The following is a 20,991-nucleotide window of genomic DNA, read 5'->3' as shown; positions in this document are numbered from 1 at the left end:
CCGGTGTACCCGGAGAAAACCCACGCAGGCACGGGGAGAACATGCAAACTCCACACAGGCGGGGCCGGGATTTGAACTGTGAGGCGGATGTGCTAACTAGTCGTCCACCGTTCCTAATAATGAGTCAATGAGATATAAATAATATCAATAAGATATTCAGCCTTACGTTATCATATTTTCCTGTAGTAAAATAGTAAGTTTCGCACAGAGCTATATAGAAGGAGAAAGCTACAAAGTGTTGTTGTTGGTTTCTCAGTGCTTTGGTCAAAGGAGCAAGTCTTTTCAAGCCAATGGGTTCAAGTCCAAGTCAAGTCACGAGTCATTGCTGTTCAAGTCCAAGTCAAATTGCAAGTCCTTTAACATGTTGTCGAGTCTAAAGTCACCAAATTCATGACTCGGGTCGGCCTTGGGTCCAAGTCATGTGACTCGAGTCCACACCATGTACAAGTTGCCATAATAACTACAGTTGGGTTCGGAAAAATTACATAAATTACTAGTCTGTCTAATTATTTTTTTTGTGCCAGTCCAGTCCTGGTCCCAATACTTGTAGCATGCACATACCTGAACTGTTTTTTTCTGTATCTTCAGTTTTCCATTCTTCATTACCCAAGATCTTTACATAAAGAGATAGTGGAGAATGTTGTCCATATACAGTGCCTGTGGAGGTTGTCTACGCCAAAGGTAACTACAATGTGTTCTTAGTTTAGTTTTGATATTTCATTTTACACTTTAATAAGCTTTAATATAACTATCACATGAATATATTGCCCCATTGTGTCAGAACACACAAAAACCTTCTTCCTTCAGTGACATTAGCAGAAACATTTCCAGGTCCCTGGGCGCTCATTCCATCGACCCAACATGAATCATAAAATTAATGAACACGAGACGTGCATCCTCTAATAGATCAACACAGCAATTTAAGATGCTCACTGACTGGGAATATCACCCAAATGAGAGCTTGACTGCATATTGTAGTCATCCACAGTTTTATCTCATTTGCTGTTTACTTCAAATTAATATTCTTCACCACCATCACATAAGTTCTTATTTTTTTTCAATTTGAAATTTTAACAATGATACAGGAAAAAGATGATCCTAAACATATTGGGTGATTATATCAAGGATGTAATTAAAGCACAGCAATACACAGACTGGCTTCAGATTCTATAAGGTATACAGAAGTTAGCATGAGATGAAATGCCACTTAATTTCTATTAAAGAAATGCATTTCTATGAATATACTATGCAATCCAATGAGCTTGCCATGATTTACTCTCCTCCAATTGAATAACTTTATTTTTGCTAATAAAGAAAATTTAACCACTCCCTGGCGGCATGACTGGTTAGCACATCTGCCTCACAGTTCTGAGGACCGTGGTTCGAATCCCAGCCCCGCCTGTGTGGAGTTTGCTTGTTCTCCCCGTGCCTGCGTGGGTTTCCTTCGGGTACTCCGGTTTCCTCCCACATCCGAAAAACATGCAGTGTAGGTTAATTCAAGACTCTGAATTGCCCGCATGTATGAATGAGTGCACGTATGGTTGTTTGTATGTGCCCTGCGATTGGGTGGCAACCATTTCAGGGTGTACCAGATAGCTGGGATAGGCTCCAGCACGCCTGCGACCATAGTGAGGATAAGCGGAACAGAAGATGAATGAATGGATGAATGAATGATTAATCGCTCCCCTAGTCTCCTTTTCAAATTACCGTCCAGTTCATTGTGTTAGAAGGTTGAGTGCTTAAAATGTGATCAGCCCACTCTGTGGAGCTAATATGATGGAAGCAACACATAGCTCTCATACACGCAGAACGGTGGGAACATTTTCACTTCAAAGTCTCCTTAATCAGTTAGCCCCAGATGCCTTTGTCTCAGTGTAAAGGTAATGTGTGTGTGTGCGTGCTTGCGTGTGTGTGCGTGCGTGTGTTTCTTTGCAACTTAGGGACAATATCATGCTTCTTTGTGTTGTCGGGGTGAGGAATGGATGTCAAAACTGGGCAAAAGGAGAGAAAATGAGTGCAAAACCAGTATGTGAATCTGAACAAGAAAAAGTGATGTATTGGCTGTTTAAGTCTGGATTAACACAGTGGCAAATTCTGATTCCCATTTTTGTTGACAAACATTAAATATTACATACCATTATGTACCCACAGGCTTAAATGCATGTTTAAATGTTTTTTTCCCATTTATAGATCTATGCAGCTGTAATGTATCATATTAAGAATATATTCAATGGTGCTTGAATTAATGCTTGATTTGCCAAGTGTGTGTGTGTGTGCACTTTAGTCAACATGGGTGTGTAGTTTAGGTAGACATTTATCTGTACTCAATGTGTATATTTAAATGGTGTCAGGCTAACACAGACAGGAATACACTGCATCTGATCAATTGCATTGTGATCTATCTGCAACATTTAAGAGAGGCTGGACTCAAATCTGAGGATACATAATTCCATCTTTACCCCGAAATGCCCAAAAAGGGAAAAAAAAAAAAAAAAAATCCCTTACTTGAAAAACCTCACTTAACCTTGGTAGTGTAAATCCAGCCTGGAAATCCAGAGATGGAAATTTGAAGGCCCAGATAGGAGTTCAAACAAAGAGTGGCACATGGAGAATTTAATTAAACAGGAATGTGTGAAAGCGAGAGTGAGAAAAAAGTACAAAAGGAGAAGGGGGAACAACAAAACGAGTGACAGCAAATCATCCAAATGGCTATTAAGTACAAAAAGGTTGGTGGGTTGAAGAAGAGTTTTGTAGTACCAAATGGTTTGGGGCTGATATGGCATAAAAGGTTCCCGAGCAGTGCCAAAGAGACACTTAAGACTGTTGTTGGAGACAGTTAGCTCATCGGGGGCATTGAAGTGACCAGTCATTCAGTCAACAATCAGTTCAGCATTACAAAACGCTAGACTGTCCCGTAATGACTAACCAACGACCGAGACATGAAATCAGCCCGTGAGCCATCCATTGCAACAGCCAGAGGGCCGAGCCAAGCGGTCACAGCCTATTTCAGTCTGTCAGATGGATAATCAGTCCATTCATTCCTCAATTAGTCAAATTATAGCACATAATCATGCACTCACTGATGTATTGGCCAAGTGAGTCAGCATGATTGTCTCTGAGCTATTTAGACATAAAAAGAGCAAAACGCTGCAACATTTAGCTCCTCAGTCATTGTGTTGCTTGGTCAAGTCAACTGCTTCTCTCGACCAAAGGGCCAGGTTAACATGATCTTTTTCACTGAGAAAGCAGCCGGTTCTCATAAAAAATTTCAAAAAGATTTTTAGCAGGAAAATGACTATGTTGCTGCGGGACTCACGCTGACTCATTCATTATATTGTCGTGTAAAAGTATAGCTTGACATTATACAGTGGAACCTCCAAATTTGTTGAACCTTCAAGGCTGTGAAATTAAGAATTTGGACCAAATTTTGGGGGAAATGCCTTAAAAGTTGTATACATCTTGGGTTGAACAGTCATCACGAATTGTGTCACGCAAGAAAAGGGTTGTTAATACAAGAACTAATTACAGTAGTAGTTATGTAAAGTAAGCTAACTGGCAGTCAGGCCGAGTGGAGTGTTGAGTGTTTAGTATTTTGGTACCATGCCAGTTGGACATGTTGCAATGTTGAGCCAGGAGTTGACTGCTGTTAGCCACGTGGAAGAAGAAGTGTTAAGTGAATACCGAAAAGCAGAAGAGACTCCAAACGCCACTCGCTAGCTAGTTAGCCACTTAATGGCTCACTCGGCAAAGTACGGCCCATGGGCCACATCGAGCCCATTCGCAGCCTCTGACTGGCCCGCAAATAAAAAAACAAAACAAAACATCCATCCATTTTCTGAGCCACTTCTCCTCACTAGGGTCGCGGGCGTGCTTGAATTTAGAGTCTCCAATTCATGCATGTTTTTGGGATGTGGGAGGAAACCGGAGTACCCGGAGAAAACCCACGCAGGCACAGGGAGAACATGGAAACTCCACACAGGCGGGGCCGGGGATTGAACCCGGGTCCTCAGAACTGTGAGGCTGACGCTCTAACCAGTCGCCCACCGTGCCGCCCCAAAACAAAACAAAAACCTTAAAATGTGCTGTTGTAATGGATGGATGCCAGTACTGTGTGAATGCGCATTCGTCGAGCCTAATTTCCTGGAATCCTCAAAAGAGGGTGCTGGCTGCTGAGTTAACGGCCCAGGCTTTTAGCTGAGCGGTCAGTGCAACCGACTTTCAACTGGTGAAAGAATTGCTTTTGTTTGGGGGCGGCATGGTGGACGACTGGTTAGAGCGTCAGCCTCACAGTTCTGAGGTTCAAATACGACCTCGCCTGTGTGGAGTCTGCATGTTCTCCCTGTCCCTGCGTGGTGGGTGTTCTCCGGGTACTCCGGTTTCCTCCCACATCCCAAAAACATTCATGGTAGGTTAAAGACTCTGAATTGCTCCTAGGTGTGAATGTTAGTGTGAATGGTTGTTTGTTTATATGTGCACTGTGATGGGCTGGCGACCAGTTCAGGTTGTACGCCGCGTCTCGCCCAAAGATAGCTGGGATAGGCTCCAGGACACTGGCGACCCTAGTAAGGATAAGCGGTATGGAAAATTAACGGATAGATGCTTTTATTTGGATGTACACGTGTGGGCGGTACAAGCGAGTAAGAGCAATTTTTCCAGCCCCTTTAAAAAAAAAAAGCAACTAGCGTCAATGTCAACAGTGTTCTTCGTGTTAGCAACATTCTTACTATATTTCCTGCACGGTGGAGGGAAAGGGGGATTTGTCCTGATGCTGATTTGGGAGTCCAAACTAGGAAGAGTTAACATGATGTGCTCAAATGTCAACGGACTATAGAAATCGAGATAAATAGATGCACTCTGCAGACATGCTTTTTCATGAATGTTGATCAAGTAGTGATATGTTATTTTTTATGCTTAAGAGTTTTTTAAAACATTTTTTTAACATACACTATATCTATGCAAGTAGCAGCTTATTAAAACAATGAATTTGCTGCTTTCTAGAAATACTTTAAAATTAATATGGAACCCGATTGAGCTTATCATGCTGGCATGGCCCTCGACAATGTTCCAATTTTTCACATGGTCCCTTATGAAACTTAATTGCCCATTCCTGCTCTAGTGTCATCACTTGTTTTCAAAGGTGTTTCATGACATTCACCATCTTTGGTTAACATGATTGCTTCATTTGTTTTGAGTTCATTAGGGGAAAACAAAATCAAAGTTTCAAAATCTGAACAAATCAGAGAGCGACCAGCATGCTGTCAGATAGTACTTAAACTTTGAGGTTCCGCTCTATAGAGCATATACTGGTAGTTATTTTGTACAATTTCTTACAAACCCTTGTGTGAATGTGCTTTTCTGAACGTCCTTCAACAAAGCGCAAAATGTTATTGCAGTAATCCAACTGTTTTTGGTTGTACAATAATGCAGAATTTCATTGTTTAATCAAATGTTAACAAATATTACATTTTAAACACAGAAAACCATTTTTATGAGCCGTAAAACCAAGGGCAGGAAACAGCATTAATAAGACATTACAATGTATTTGTCATACAAACGACAACTGCAAGCTAAGCACAATAGAAAACGCCACGCGACTTAACAATTGATCACTATTGCAGTGCACTTTTCCAGGTAGTGTTAAGGCCTCTTTATACTCCCGTGGTCGACAACGCCCGCATTGCATCACGTGACCGACGAATTGGCCCCTCTGCGTAGCTTGACGTGCCCGCGGCAAAAATTGTTGCTGCGCGTCGAACGCCGCGGAAATATCTCTCGTGATTGGTCCGTTTTAGTCACATGCTGTGACGACGTACTCAGCGTGACCCTTGGTTCTACATACCATCTACGCCGCCGCCTTCTCGAACGATTTGCAGCATAATTAAACGTATTATCTGGTCATCTAGGTCCATTTGTTCTAGCAGATACTATTCCACGGTCACCATTGTTGTTGCTTTGTTCCTTCGTACTAAAGGACAGTAAAAACGGCAACCGGAAATGGACCAAAAAAATGCAGAGGAAACTCTACCCCGTGGTGTCCTGTCTAATACCAGCCGTAGCGACACCCCCGACTAGGAGGTGAACTGCAGTACATTTTCAAAACTGCGTGCGTGGGTTGCGCTCGAGTATAAAGGCAAACTACGCGTGGGACAGCCGCAGTGACGTCGGTGCGGCCGCCGTCCGCGCGAGTATAAAGAAGCCTTTAGTTATTTTTATTCTGTGGCAGCTTAAAGGCACGCATGCATGAATTATCAACATGGAAGGGGCAGGTTAATTGTGTAAATGGGCCCATAAGTCACTGAGATTTTCAGTTGTTTGAAAATAATTTTAGGTGAAAAACTTAAGTTGAGGACTTTGTTGAAGTAACGTTTCAATAAATTATTATTTATTTATTGTTAAATTCAGTAAGCAGAAGGAATTTGGGCCTTGGTTTATTGGATTGACCTTCATACTTCCTCTCGGAGGAAGTGAAATACACTCGGGGAAGTTGACCCTGCAGGCATGACTGAGTAGATTTATAAAAATGATGGAGTTCACCGATTAAGAAGAAGGACAAGGTAAGGCCTCTGTCAAGTTAAGAAATGATGAGACTTTATGTGCATCCATACTTTGTCAATTACAGTCACAGTCATTTGATCTGATGAGAGGAAAAATAAAGTATATGCCAGAGGTTAAACTAGACATTTTATTTTAAAGGCCAAAGTGGTCGGCAGGTTCCTGATCTTCCACCAAATTTGGTGACTGCTGGCCAATCATTTAAAACATCAGTCCATCCATTTTCTATAACGCTTGTCTTCATGAGGGTCACAAGTGAACTGATTTGGCCTGGTACACCCAGGACTGGTTGCCTGTCAATCACCGGACACATACAATATAGACAAACAACCATTCATGCAATGTTGTACCTAAACGGGTTTAATCAATAAAAGTTCATGAACTCGTTCATATTTTTGGCGAACATGAACTGAACGTACTGTATTTTTGCCTGATGAACGCTTTGTGAACACGCTCACTCTGGCATCTGGCTTTTAATTTTCATTCAATAGAGTGCCAGGTTTCGTTAGACTTCCAGGAGAAAGCCGGCTAAACACACTGTAAATGAACCTGCAAACAGTAGCAATATATATATTTAAAAAAAAAAGAACTATGAATTTGTTCATTTTTGGAACGGTGGGCTTAGTTCAAAAGTTTGACTCATGAACTATGAACTGAACTAGTTCATTTTAAAAGTTGTGAATTGAACTTTGAACTAGTTTGCGTAGAAAATGAACTTTCCAAAACTGCACGTTTGGCCAGTTTGAGTCTTTAATTAATCTAACGTATGTTTTTGGGTTGTGGGAGGAAGCATTAGTACCCAGGGAAAACTCACGCAAACATGGGAAGAACATCACACAAGAGCGCCGAAAATGAAGTTCGAACCCAGAACTGTGCTAACCACAACTCCACCATCTTGCCCTCAATAACCATCTTGCCCTCAATAAAAAAAGTTAACTGTTATTGTTCTATTCACGTAAGGAAGGTGTTATGTAACCCTTGAGTACCTATTGTTGTTGAAAGCTACCATACAGCAGGCTCTCTGTCACAAAGCAGTAAACCAAACTAATAATGAGTCTAGACAAAATGACAAACTGCACAATAAAAGTAAGAGTTCTCTAGTTAGTAATAATATGGTTGTGATCAAATATTAGTTTATATTTCCAGGGTGAGTGAAGCGTATATCTGGACCCATGTATTTCTGCACCGCAACGCACTGCATGCATGCACACACACTAATATCCTCCGAGGTGAGATATGGTGCAGATGAGATATTAACGTAAACGCAAACGAGATTCAGTTCCACATTTCCACATCAGTAACCACTACAATATTATTGGCCATTGTGGCAGTGAGACAAATTAGACAGTTTGCTTAGTTGGATGTCCAAAAACTGGCTAATGCAGGCAAATGTAAGCTAGCATCGAAACTTGTGAAATAGGGGTTAAATTGCTGAAAATTTGCAATCTTCATAAGATCCTGAAGAAATACCTCTTTGACATTTGTAACTCTCCATGTACGAAAATGTTTGTTTTCCTTAATTGATACCATTTTCCAAAGATGTGTTTTTATTTTGGCCATGTTTTTTTTTAAATTTCATTTTCTATGGCATTGCCAAGGTATGGAATCTCACCAAAATGTCTCACCATTGTACTGTATATAGTACTGTGCAAAGGTCTTCATTTCGTTTGTTGTTTGCTATAATGGTCTGATACTTAGAATGTAATTCAGTAAAGCCCACACCTGCGCCAAAGATACTCTGTTAACAAAAAGTGAAAAAAATATGGAGTGTCATATTTGTATTCCCTTGTCCATCTGTCTGTTAGCCAGCAGACGACCTCTTGCCATACTGACTCAGATGGTCAAAAAAAGCCTGCATCTTCACCTTTATCCAGAACTCAACAAAATCTTAAATGTGTCACTCATACTTTTTGGAAGTAAAAAAACAAACAAAACAAAGCTCATATTTGCCTATCACATTTGCAAAGTACTGTAATACTGTGGGCGGCACGGTGGCCGACTGGTTAGAGCGTCAGCCTCACAGTTCTGAGGACCCGGGTTCAATCCCCGGCCCCGCCTGTGTGGAGTTTGCATGTTCTCCCCGTGCCTGCGTGGGTTTTCTCCGGGCACTCCGGTTTCCTCCCACATCCCAAAAACATGCATTAATTGGAGACTCTAAATTGCCCGTAGGCATGACTGTGAGTGCGAATGGTTGTTTGTTTCGATGTGCCCTGCGATTGGCTGGCAACCAGTTCAGGGTGTACCCCGCCTCCTGCCCGATGACAGCTGGGATAGGCTCCAGCACGCCCGCGACCCTAGTGAGGAGAAGCGGCTCGGAAAATGGATGGATGGATGGATGTAATACTGTGTGTGCGTGTATATACAGGGTGATTGAAAAGTAACTCCCTATTTTAAAATATTTATTCATATGTTGTAATCCATCCATCCATTTTCTGAGCCGCTTCTCCTCACTAGGGTCGCGGGCGTGCTTGAGCCTATCCCAGCTGTCATCGGGCAGGGGGCAGGGTACACCCTGAACTGGTTGCCAGCCAATCGCAGGACACATAGAAACAAACAACCATTCGCACTCACAGTCATGCCTACGGGCAATTTAGAGTCTCCAATTAATGCATGTTTTTGGGATGTGGGAGGAAACCGGAGTGCCCGGAGAAAACCCACGCAGGCACGGGGAGAACATGCAAACTCCACACAGGCGGGGACGGGGATTGAACCCCGCACCTCAGAACTGTGAGGCTGACGCTCTAACCAGTCGGCCACCGTGCCGCCATATGTTGTAATATTTTTCTAAATTTTTTTGTGTATGTTACCTGATTAAAGGAGCAATTCTATTCTACCAAACCAACGACTTTGGAAGAACTTGAAGGGCAAATACGAGAAGTTATGTCTTCCATCCCACAAGAGTTCCTTGTGAAATCAGTTAATGCGGTTCCCAGGCGGAAACAGTTTAAGGACAATGTTCATCAACGTACAATTGCAAGGAATTTAGGCATTTCATCATCTACGGTCCATAATTCAGAGAATCTGGAGAAATCACTGCATGTAAGCGGCAAGGCCAAAAACCAACATTGAAGGGCCGTGACCTTCGATCCCTCAGGCGGCACTGCATCAAAAACCGACATCAATGTGTAAAGGATATCATCACATGGGCTCAGGAACACTTCAGAAAACTAATGTCAGTAAATACAGTTCGGAGCTACATCCGTAAGTGCAACTTGAAACTCTACTATGCAAAGCAAAAGCCATTTATCAACAACACCCAGAAACGCCGCCGGCTTCTCTGGGCTCGAGCTCATCTAAAATGGACTGATGCAAAGTGGAAAAGTGTTCTGTGGTCCGACGAGTCCACATTTCAAATTGTTTTTGGAAATTGTGGAAGAGGAAAAGAACCATCTGTTATATACTGTTATAGACGCAAAGTTCAAAAGCCAGCATCTGTCCCAAAAACATCTGTCCCAGCTTTTTTGGAACGTGTTGCCGCCATAAAATTCTAAGGTAATGAATATTTGCTAAAAACAATAAAGTTTATTAGTTTGAACATTAAATATCTTGTCTTTGTAGTGTATTCAATTAAATATAAGTCGAACATGATTTGCAAATCATTGTATTCTGTTTTTATTTACGTTTAACACAATGTCCCAACTTCATTAGAATTGGGGTTGTACTTAAAAATAGGGAGTTACTTTTCAATCACCCGGTGTGTGTGTGCATGTGTGTGTATATATATATGTATATATATATGTATATATATATGTATATATATATATATATATACATACATATACATATATACATATATATATATGCAGGTGTACCCTGCCTCCTGCCCGATGTTAACTGGAATAGGCTCCAGCACGCCCGCGACCCTAGTGAGGAGAAGCGACTCAGAAAATGGATGGATGGATGGATATAAATATATATATACACACACACACAGTGGGTACGGAAAGTTTTCAGACCTCCTTAAATATTTCACTCTTTTTTGATATTGCAGCCATTTGCTAAAATCATTTAAGTACATTTCTTTTCCACATTAATGTACACACAGCACCCCATATTGACAGAAAAAAACGGAATTGTTGAAATTTTTGCAGATTTATTAAAAAAGAAATACTGAAATATTCCACAGCCATAAGTATTCAGACCCTATGCTCAGTATTTCGTAGAAGCACCCTTTTGAGCTAATACAGCCATGAGTCTTTTTGGGAATGATGCAACAGGTTTTTCACACCTGGATTTGGGGATCCTCTGCCATTCCTCCTTGCTGATCCTCCCCAGTTCTGTCAGGTTGGATGGTGAATGTTGATGGGCAGCCATTTTCAGGTCTTTCCAGAGATGCTCAATTGGGTTTAAGTCACGGCTCTGGCTGGGCCATTCAAAAACAGTCACAGAGTTGTTATGAAGCCACTCATTCGGTATTTTAGATGTGTGCTTAGGGTCATTGTCTTTTTTTTTAAGGTGACCCTTCGGCCCAGTCTGAGGTTCAGAGCACTCCGGAGAAGGTTTTCGTCCAGGATATCCCTGTACTTGGCCACATTAATCTTTTCTTTGATTGGAACCAATCTCCCTGTCCCAGCAGCTGAAAAACACACCCACAGCATGATGCTGCTGCCACCACCATGCTTCAATGTTGGGACTGTATTGGACAGGTGATGAACAGTGCCTGGTTTTCTCCACACATGCCACTTAGACGCCAACAATTTCTTTCTTATTTCTCACCGTCTTGGAGTCCTTCAGGTGTTTTTTTAATTTTAATTATTATTATTTTTTTAGCAAACTCCATCCAGGCTTTCATGTGTCTTGCGCTGAGGAGAGGCTTCCATCAGGCCACTCTGCCATAAAGCCCCGACTGGTGGAGGGCTGTAGTGATGGTTGACTTTCTAGAACTTTCTCCCATCTCCCGACTCCATCTTGGAGCTCAGCCACAGTGATCTTTGGGTTCTTCTTTACCTCTCTGACCAAAGCTCTTCTCCCCCGATTGCTCAGTTTGGTCGGACGGCCAGCTCTAGGAAGGGTTTTGATCGTCCCAAACGTCTCCCATTTCAGGATTATGGAGGCCACTGTGCTCTTAAGATCCTTAAGTGCAGCAGAATTTTTTTTTGTAACCTTGGCCAGATCTATGCCTTGCCACAATTCTGTCTCTGAGCTCTTCAGGCAGTTCCTTTGACCTCATGATTCTCATTTGCTCTGACATGCACTGTGAGCTGTAAGGTCTTATATAGACAGGGGTGTGGCTTTCCTAATCAAGTCCAATCAGTATAATCAAACACAGCTGGACTCCAATGAAGGTGTAGAACCATCATAAGGATGATCAGAAGAAAGACAGCATGGGAGTTAAATATATGAGTGTCACAGCAAAGGGTCTTATGGCTGTGTGATATTTCAGTTTTTCTTTTTTTAAAAATCCGCAAAAATTTCAATAATTCAATTTTTTCTGTCAATGTGGGGTGCTGTGTGTACATTGAGGAAAAAAAAGAACTTTGATTTTAACAAATGGCTGCAATATAACAAAGAGTGAAACATTTAAGTGGGTCTGAAAACTTTCCGTACCCAGTGTGTGTGTGTGTGTGGGGGGGGCACGGTGGACGACTGGTTAGCACATCTCCTCACAGTTCTGAGGACCGGGGTTCAAATCCCGGCCCCGCCTGTGTGGAGTTTGCATGTTCTCCCCGTGCCTGCGTGGGTTTTCTCTGGGCACTCCGGTTTCCTCCCACATCCCAAAAATATGCATTAATTGAAGACTCTAAATTGCCTGTAGGTGTGAATGTGAGTGTGGATGGTTGTTTGTTTGTATGTGTCCTGCGATTGGCTGGCGAGTTCAGGGTGTACCCTGCCTCTTGCCCGAAGATAGCTGGGATGGGCTCCAGCACGCCCGCGACCCTAGTGAGGATAAGCGGAATGGAAGATGAATGAATGTGTGTGCGTGTGTATTGCATAAACTACTGGGTAGTGGGTTTATATAGTCATAAATAGCTGTATTGCGAAAATGGATCGGTAGGAGGTTTCTCAAAAATCAATGGCCACACACATGCCACTGGAAAAAACTAAATAAAATACACAACGTTTGAATGCAGAGCTTAAGAGACGATCAGTCTTTGTGTCTTTCTCCAAAGGACAGGGACTCAGCTGAGTTGGGAGTGTCTTCAGTGTCGCAGCAGAGGCTTCTTCTTCATCAGAGGCTGCAAAGAGGAGGAGGTGGCTGAGCTAATGTTAGCCAACGTCTGCTGAGGTGTCCATCCACAGAGAGGTATGAAGGAGGCGTGACGAGAGAAACAGTGGGGCAGATGGAGTCAGGGGAGAAAATGGGAAGACACATCGAAAAGACGTCTACAGTCATGTACTGTCCCCACGTTTTAAAAGACTGGGACAAATGATAAGTTAACAATTCACACTCACCAGACAATTTAGTAAGTTCACATACCTATTCTATTGAAATTCAATATTACTACAACAATAAACATTGCTAGGCTATTACATTTCTGACAGTGTCAATCAAAACGTAAACAGCATCTCTATTAAGGGAACATGTTTCTGTATGTTATTTGAGACTGTATGACAGATCATCTGTCATACAAGAGAGAGATCCTGTGTGCTGAAGTGAGACTTTGGAGTTACTTTCCCTTGCTTCAGTTTGTCTGCCAAATTGAACGGAACGCATTTAGAGGAAAAGGGGTGGCCACCACAAATGGGCCACAAATGGATGATGTCAAATCACTTACACAAACTCATGCAGCCATCCTTTGTCTCGAATTGACATTGTACCATGATTATTTAATTGGCAGTGTGCTGGCATGTGAATGTCATTAGAAGAGACCAGACTGAGCTGGTCACATCTAATGGTGATCCAAGGTCAGTTTTAGAGTTGCCTATTAATGAGACACTATAATCAAGTGTCACTCCCTTGTGGCCACGCTCCGAGGCCTTGCTTAAACTTGTTCGGAGTTTTCTGAGGCACGAATACAAATTTGACGCAGGACACTCACTCTCTTCTCCCTCTATTAGGCTGGATTTACACCACATGGTTCAAGTGACACAATTGCGATGGACTTTGGCAGCATAAAGAAAAAAACAAACAAACACGAAATTGGATATCTTCACATTAAAATCAGGCCACTTATATATGTGGACAAAAATCTGATAGCCACCTGCCAATGTGATTACAGTTTAGGTTAACAATTCAGATAGACCCTGTCAAATGAGAGTGTGATCCAAACACATCGATTGGTGACCAACCACACCTACTCTGCCCAAACAACACATGTAGACCCATTAATAAACTTTAAACTGTATTGCTATAGCTGGAAACAGCCATAGCAATATGGCACAGTATATATTATAGGAGTATCCTTATCTAAGGAATGCAATTGCAGACAGTGGCCCAAGTAATGCTGAGGTTACCCCGACTGAAACCATCTGCGGGGAAGAATCATTTCAGGCCAACAAAACCCAATACAACCTTTTTACTTTTATGTATCTTTCGGATGGATAGATGGATGAAGGGATGGATGGATGAATGTTCACTTCTGTGTTGCCGCTGCCCTGTGTTGAAACCTGTGCCATTGTTTATTTGCATTTTGGACATCTGTGCATACAGGTTGTATTTATGTGTTCAGTGGATGAAAATACAGTTGATATTTGATTGTGTGAAAAATCTGACATGGGCTGTAAATTGGAATTAGGCACTCGCAGTGTAAATCCAGCCATTTTAGCAGATATTCCATTGCTATTACTGTGTACCATTGTATTTAGTGTTACATTAAGGAAATTATAGATATCATAAGGATTTGGTTAGATTCAGTAATAAAAATCCTAGCTGGAAGGTCAGCAGCCTACCCCTTAATAATAGCTCCTTAATTATGCAGAAAGTAAAGCATTCAGTTGAAACATTACCATGATAGTTGTCACAATTACAGTCCTGTTCTCCATCGCTGAGCTGTCATTGGACAAGGAATTTTCATTCTGGACCAAGACAAGTTTGTCGATGTCATTCCAGTAACCAATCTGTCCCGAACAAGTGAGGGAGAGTGACAAAGAAGAAATAATTAAATTAGTCTGTTTTTATAGCTCAATTTAACCAAAAACAATATGACAATAAAGACGAGAGACAAATGCTAATAATTAAACTAATAACAATAGAAAGAATGCAAAGTAAAAGCCAACCAACAGAATGAGTCCAGCCACAAATTTCCCACTGGAATTGAGGATATTGAGTGTGAGCCAAGAACTTTCAATAAAACGCACTACACTGTTGAAGAAACTGAAATGAGATGCTGTTTTATTTGTTTTGTTTATTGTAAGAATACATGTTTCCTTCAGTAAGGAAATATTAGTAGTAAGAGCCTTATCACATCATGATGAATGACTTCAGTTTTACTTTTTACATTTTTGCACGCCAAGGTTAAGTGTGTTGAGCTGCTCCCAAATGCACACAGCCAAAGAACCTCAGGTAACGTCGACTGGGGTGTTCCTTCACTACATCTCTGTCCAGAGGTGAGGGACTCGAGTCATGTGTCTTGGACTCGAGTCGACTCATTGATTTTATGACTTGCGACTTGCTCGGCTACAACGTATGAAAGACTCCACTTGACTTAGACTTTGCATTCATGAGACTCGACTTGGACTTGAACTACATGACTTGACAAGTCATCCTGTCAATATAATGTGCCCTTTGAAAAAAAAAGTTATTTGTTTGTATCATGCATGCCACCAATCTGGCAAAAACTACAAGAACGATTGCATTTGGATTCACGGATTATCTTTTGAATGAAAACGGGCAAAAAACAAGAGCACAATGCAAGGTTTGCAGCTAAAGTATAAAAGACACAACTTTGACGAGGTGTACCTTCATCAGTTTGATGCAGGTAAGCTAGCTAGGTTAGCTTTACATTACCTCTCTAATAGCTGATCAAAGATTAACTAAACTTCATGTCATTTATGCATTTAAGTGAGAAGAGAAAACAATAAAGTGTTAGACAATACAGAGAGCGGGATCTAAAAAATATATTAACGGAGATCGTAATTTGAGCATTGACTTATACATAGAGCTTTCCTCGTGGTAGCGTGTTTGCCATATTGCATGTGGCACATCCGCCCATAAACTAATGCCCTTAAATGGCCTAACTAACAAAGGGGGGTACTCGGTGTGCTCTGTGCTGCAGCTTTGGTTTGCATCCTAAACTCAGACAAGCCTGATGACTGTACGCAAGCTTTGCCCAACATGGAATCATGTTTTTAAGTGAAAATACGCACAAATACTAACAAAAACAGCACTGAGTGTTCTGTGAGGAGACACGGCTGGAGCAGCGTCACAAGGATGGGGGAAGGATCGATACTGTCTTAAATGTCGATGCCGAAATTTGAGGGACTGTATTTTCAGTATTGTATCAGAAAGGAAATTGGCGGTATGGATCATTAGCAGACACACAAAAGGAGCACACCGCAGCAAAGCCAAAATCTATTTGCGGTGGCCCAAATTTGATTGTGCAAGCCTGCCACAAATAAAAGTATATGTTGCAAACCCTGAAGTAACATTGTTAGATATATTGGTAGCTGTAAACAATTGTAAAAACATTAGAATTTTTTTTTAAAATCATATTATTATTAATAATAATAACAGTATACATTTATTTCATACTATTGTTCATTCAATTTTTAGAAGTCTAAATTTACTGTTTTTTTGTGTCATGATAAGTGAAATAACATTTTACTTTGACTCCAGTATCGTTACTGAGCAAGATTGTATGACTTGAATTATGAGTTACGACTTCCTTGAAACAAGTAATGAGTTGCCTCGAATTGCTTGAAATTTCGTGGCGACTTGACTTTCTTGATTTTTTTTCTCCACAGTAATTGGGACTTGCTTGAGATTTGAAAGTTACGATTTGAGACTTGCTTGTAACTTGCACATATGTGACTTCCTCCCATCTCTGCCTCTGTCACAGATTTTGTGCTCCGGTTGTTGTGCTCTAGACGTTTCCAGCGTCTCTCTTATACTGCTTGCTTCAGTATTAGTCACCATTTGTCAAGTGTGACTTTTGTGAGGCAGGAGGAATGTTCCTAGATAGGTTGGTTGTTTAGCTCGCAGCATTATGACACTATATTTTTCACAAACCTTTGTTGAGGGGTGGTGCATGAGGTTTAAGGTGATGGTACTTTTACAATGTCACATGTATAATGTACAGCCAAATTTGATCTATGCATTAAACCCATCCCTGAGGAGCTGTGGATGTCCAGAAACAGTGGCGTGCCCAGGGACTGAAGTTCAGATCTTTTTTCATCACCTTAGTCAGTGAATTGGTCTGGAAATCAGCCTACGCTTGCTTTGAATTGTGGGCGACACCAGAGCAGCCAGAGAAAATAGAGAGAATAGTTTCAAGAGTGGTCCAAACTGGAATCCAACAGAGGCGTTCTTGCTAAAGGCAATACTGTCAACCACCCTTCCAACATGAACGAAGGAAGAAGTCACTGAATTTTGGTGCAAATCTAGACCAAAAGGCATTTCTTGCAATGGGAGGCAAGCTTAGTAATTGATACATTATTTGATCGTATATATTATACTTGGCTCCTCGGCCTTGGCGTAGATCTGCATTCTAGTCGTATGGTGCCATTGTAGTTGCTGCTATTCTTTTCTGTCTTTCTTCTGTGGCCCCACGCCCTCATGTATTTAACCAATCCCTTACTCTCACCCCTCTTCTCTCTTTTCTGTGTGTCCTTTTGTATCTCAGCCAGTCATTACCAGATTTAACATCCTGTTTAACTTTGTCTTATTTACTTATTTGTCAGAGAACCGTGTGAAACTGTTTCTATTCATTCTGCTCGATCCCTGAGGTAGGAATGGGTGATTAATCGATTTAATAGATCAACTGATTTTTGTTCTCTGTCACACCGATTCTTTGTTCCAAAAATCGACAAAATAGATTTTTGACTTGGCGGTGAACAGAAAGGAGCTACTTTACTAAATTGGCATCAATTCGTCCTTTGGACTTGGTTCGGGTTTGCAGCGTCAGACAATGAGCAAAAACAGTTTGTCGCACAGTCTGTCTAAAGGGTTTTGAAAATAGAGCGAGTCGCATGACCAAATTATTTCACCATTTGAAATGGAGACATGCCGCAGCAAATGTTGTTGCTCAGTGCGCGACTTGGGAGGGGAAACTCCTGCTATGAAAAAGAAGACATGAGCGTAATCATTTTCACATTGTTTTCTGTATGACAGGAGGAGCTTGGTGAAAGGCCAGTCACTGAGTTGATCACACTGAACATTGTCAAAGACATGGTGCCCATTTATAAATGATTGCTAAAGCAGTCTTTAATCTACTTTGATACTGATCCAAGTCAATGGTTGTTGCAGCTGTTGTGATTAACTACATAAAATCTGTTTTATAGCCTATCCAAATGAATTACACACTTCACTCGGATTCTGTTTTGTAGTACAGTATGTTTTATTTGTCAGTCTATCACTTTTTACCAAACTACTTCTGGTGGTGTGACTTCACAATAAGAGCATATGGAAGTTCAACGAAGACTTCAGCATGAAAATAAACTTCCCTCGGCTGAATAAGAGGTATATCTAACCTCTGTAAATAGCCAAGTGTCCCATTAGGGAGCGTTTTCAGTGTAGGGTGTGACATTTTAACATGTAAAAGGGCATGCCGAAAGCCTTATGTCGTAGATGGTCTTTTTTTCCCTTCCCAAATTTTTATTTTATTTTTTTATATAAAAGAAGGCAACCTACCTGGCATGTACTGTATATTGAGTACTAGAAACTGTATGCAGGATTTTATTTACATTTTCAGGGACAAAGGTTACTTACCGGTATGCATGGAAGCAGCACCTTTTATTCATGGTATGTTCAGTGACACTTTTGTTGTTGCATATTAATCCCAAAGGGAATATGTATGTTAATTTATTAATGTTCAATTGTCTGTCCATCCATCCATGCATGCCTCCACTGAACTGGTCACTAGCCAATCGCAGGGCACATATAAACAAACAACCATTCCCACTGACATTTACACCTAATGCCTAGATCAGACTACAGGATTTTAGCCCTGATACTGGCCCAACTGGCTATTAGCTAGAAGTTTCCCAGATCGTGCCCGACATATTTTGCTAGGAATGACAAAATCTTCTTGTAGTGTGACATAATCTACGACCAACGATTTGGCCCAATGACGCCAAAATGAAAAGTTGAGCATGTTTGATTTCTTTTTTATAGCTTCCGTGTACTGTGACATACAGTATCAACGACTACTCTCCGACAGCACACCTTGACATCGACCAAAATGGGCACTGTAACATAATACAGTACATTTTGACCTTCTTGTCCCTTGATTTGCCTCTTGCCAAAAGTCAGCCGGGATAGACTTGAGCACAGCTGCGACCCTAGAGGAGGATAAGTGGTACGGAGAATGGATGGATGGATGGATTTGCCAGTGTTGGTTTTGTTGCCTATCCTGGACCTTTTCAGACCTATGAATAACAGTAACAGTTAAGGATTAATGTTTTTCCAGAAATTGTTTTTAAATGCCAGAGTTTATGACACCAGAGAAATAAAAACACATACAAAGGCCCATGAAAAATAGTAGTACTTTTAGACATTAGTTCCTCTGTTCCTGCTGTTTTTGTTAGCTCCTTTGCTAAGTGTGACCTTGTGTTTCCTGCTTGGCAGCTTTTGTATTTGGATTTTTGTTGGAGGATACATCAACATTTCTCAAGTTTTCAGGCAGCTTTTGCTACTCTCTCTCTCTCCTCCAAAAACACATGTCATCTTACACTGTCAGGCTGTGTTTTCAGAGAACTATATCATTCTTAAGTGTTTATCTGATTACCGTTAGAAAAGCCTACCTTGCGTGGTCCATTGCTCCTCAGTTCAAACACATCCATGGTATAATTGATTCTCCGACCAAAGTGATCAAACTGGATATTGCCAGTAAGGCCCTGAATGCGTACCTGGATTTAGAAAAACAATGGCAAAAAATGCTCAAACTCGTGGAAAAGTCAAAGTAGACATCACAATGTGTAGAATTGCACTATGTAATACTAAGAGGTAAGGTTACCAAAAGAAAGTACAAATCAAAAGAAATGTTTGAATGGTTCTCGGTGTGATGTTGTCAGTGTTGTCTTTACGGATGGCTCATATAATGAATTCACTTTTTGAAACAACACTGAGGAAACAGTATAAGCGGGGCGGTAGGGGAATAAACTTAAATAAGTACCTGTTTGAGTGCTCGTTCCATATCTATCCCTTGATTCCAGGGAGCAGCGGGATTGGCCAAGCAGTCTCCAGCATTTCCCCGTCGACTTATATCAATTTTCTGACGACGAAGAGTGCGGAAGGCTTCAGCCATCACGAGCACACCGTCATATGTTAAGGATGAAGTATACTGAAGATTGAAGGAGAAAAAATGAGGGAAACCCATGTATTATAATTCCTTGTGGACATTCAATTAATATTTTAACACTCAAGACCGGTCTTGGTCTCAACATTAGCTTTTCTCGTCTTGATCTCGGGCGGCACGGTGGATGACTGGTTAGAGCATCTGCCTCACAGTTCTGAGGTCCGGGGTTCAATCCCCGACCCTGCCTGTGTGGAGTTTGCATGTTCTCCCTGTGCCTGCGTGGGTTTTCTCCGGGCACTCCGGTTTCCTCCCACATCCCAAAAACATGCATGGTAGGTTAATTGAAGACTCTAAATTGCCCGTAGGTGTGAATGTGAGTGTGAATGGTTGTTTGTTTATATGTGCCCTGCGATTGGGTGGCAACCAGTTCAGGGTGTGCCCCGCCTCCTGGCCGATGATAGCTGGAATTGGCTCCAGCACTCCCGCGACCCTTGTGAGGATAAGCGGCTCAGAAAATGGATGGATGGATGGATGTCTTGATCTCAGACTGGCCGGCCTTGAGATTTTCCCTCAAGACTGGTTGAGACCAGACCAGCAATGATCTGCTATTCTTTAACATCATTAATGTGATAATAAGGAGAAGCACTTGGCTCAAGAAAATTGCAGCTCAGGACAGTACTGAAGCATTTGAACTCAGATAAGCAAATACTTTGATGCGTCTAGGATTCGGACACTGACAATGCACTTGTCTTTTGGAACAAAAAAAACAGACAAAGCACCAGTTGAGAGGGTTTTTAGGATATTTTTTTTTCAAGAATTTAGTTGTAAAAAAAGTCAAGATTTTAGATTTTTGCATGTTGTGCTTTAAAAGTGTTGCAGACACTGTGCTTTGGGCTGTCAAATATAGTTATAAGAAGATTTAAAACAATTACAGAGCAAATGCTGTTTTAACTGTTCAACCATTTTTTTGTATTTATTTATTTTTATGGGTCTGGTTTTGTCATGGTCTCGGCTTGTCTCAGTCTTTGTCTTGACTTGGTCTCGGCTTGTTTCGTGCTTATTCTTGGTCTTGGTGGGTTTTGGTCTCGGGCAAGTCTTGGATAGT

The 20,991-nt window shown here is 41.4% G+C and overlaps 1 protein-coding gene across 10 annotated transcripts in view; it reads right to left on the bottom strand.

The window, feature by feature from the left end:
- gria4a (glutamate receptor, ionotropic, AMPA 4a) overlaps nt 1-20,991 on the bottom strand; it is a 130,932-nt gene that overhangs the window by 36,353 nt on the left and 73,588 nt on the right. For 9 of the 10 annotated variants that reach the window (XR_009789724.1, XR_009789725.1, XM_061782124.1 and 6 more), the window contains 3 exons: nt 19,764-19,931; nt 19,393-19,497; nt 14,440-14,550 (listed from right to left, as the gene is read on the bottom strand). Coding sequence is in view for 8 of the 10 variants with exons in the window: in XM_061782124.1 (XP_061638108.1) it covers nt 14,440-14,550; nt 19,393-19,497; nt 19,764-19,931 (384 nt within the window). In the remaining 2 variants the exon portion in view is untranslated. Of the gene's footprint in view, nt 1-10,454; nt 12,771-14,439; nt 14,551-19,392; nt 19,498-19,763; nt 19,932-20,991 lie in introns of those variants that run through there. The other variant, XM_061782132.1, reaches the window with a different exon arrangement.

Source organism: Phyllopteryx taeniolatus, chromosome 8 (genome assembly GCF_024500385.1).
Source record: "Phyllopteryx taeniolatus isolate TA_2022b chromosome 8, UOR_Ptae_1.2, whole genome shotgun sequence".
NCBI classification, from domain to species: Eukaryota; Metazoa; Chordata; class Actinopteri; order Syngnathiformes; family Syngnathidae; genus Phyllopteryx; species Phyllopteryx taeniolatus.
The sequence above is the reverse complement of the archived record's forward strand: the minus strand, read 5'-3'. Positions and strand labels throughout refer to the sequence as shown.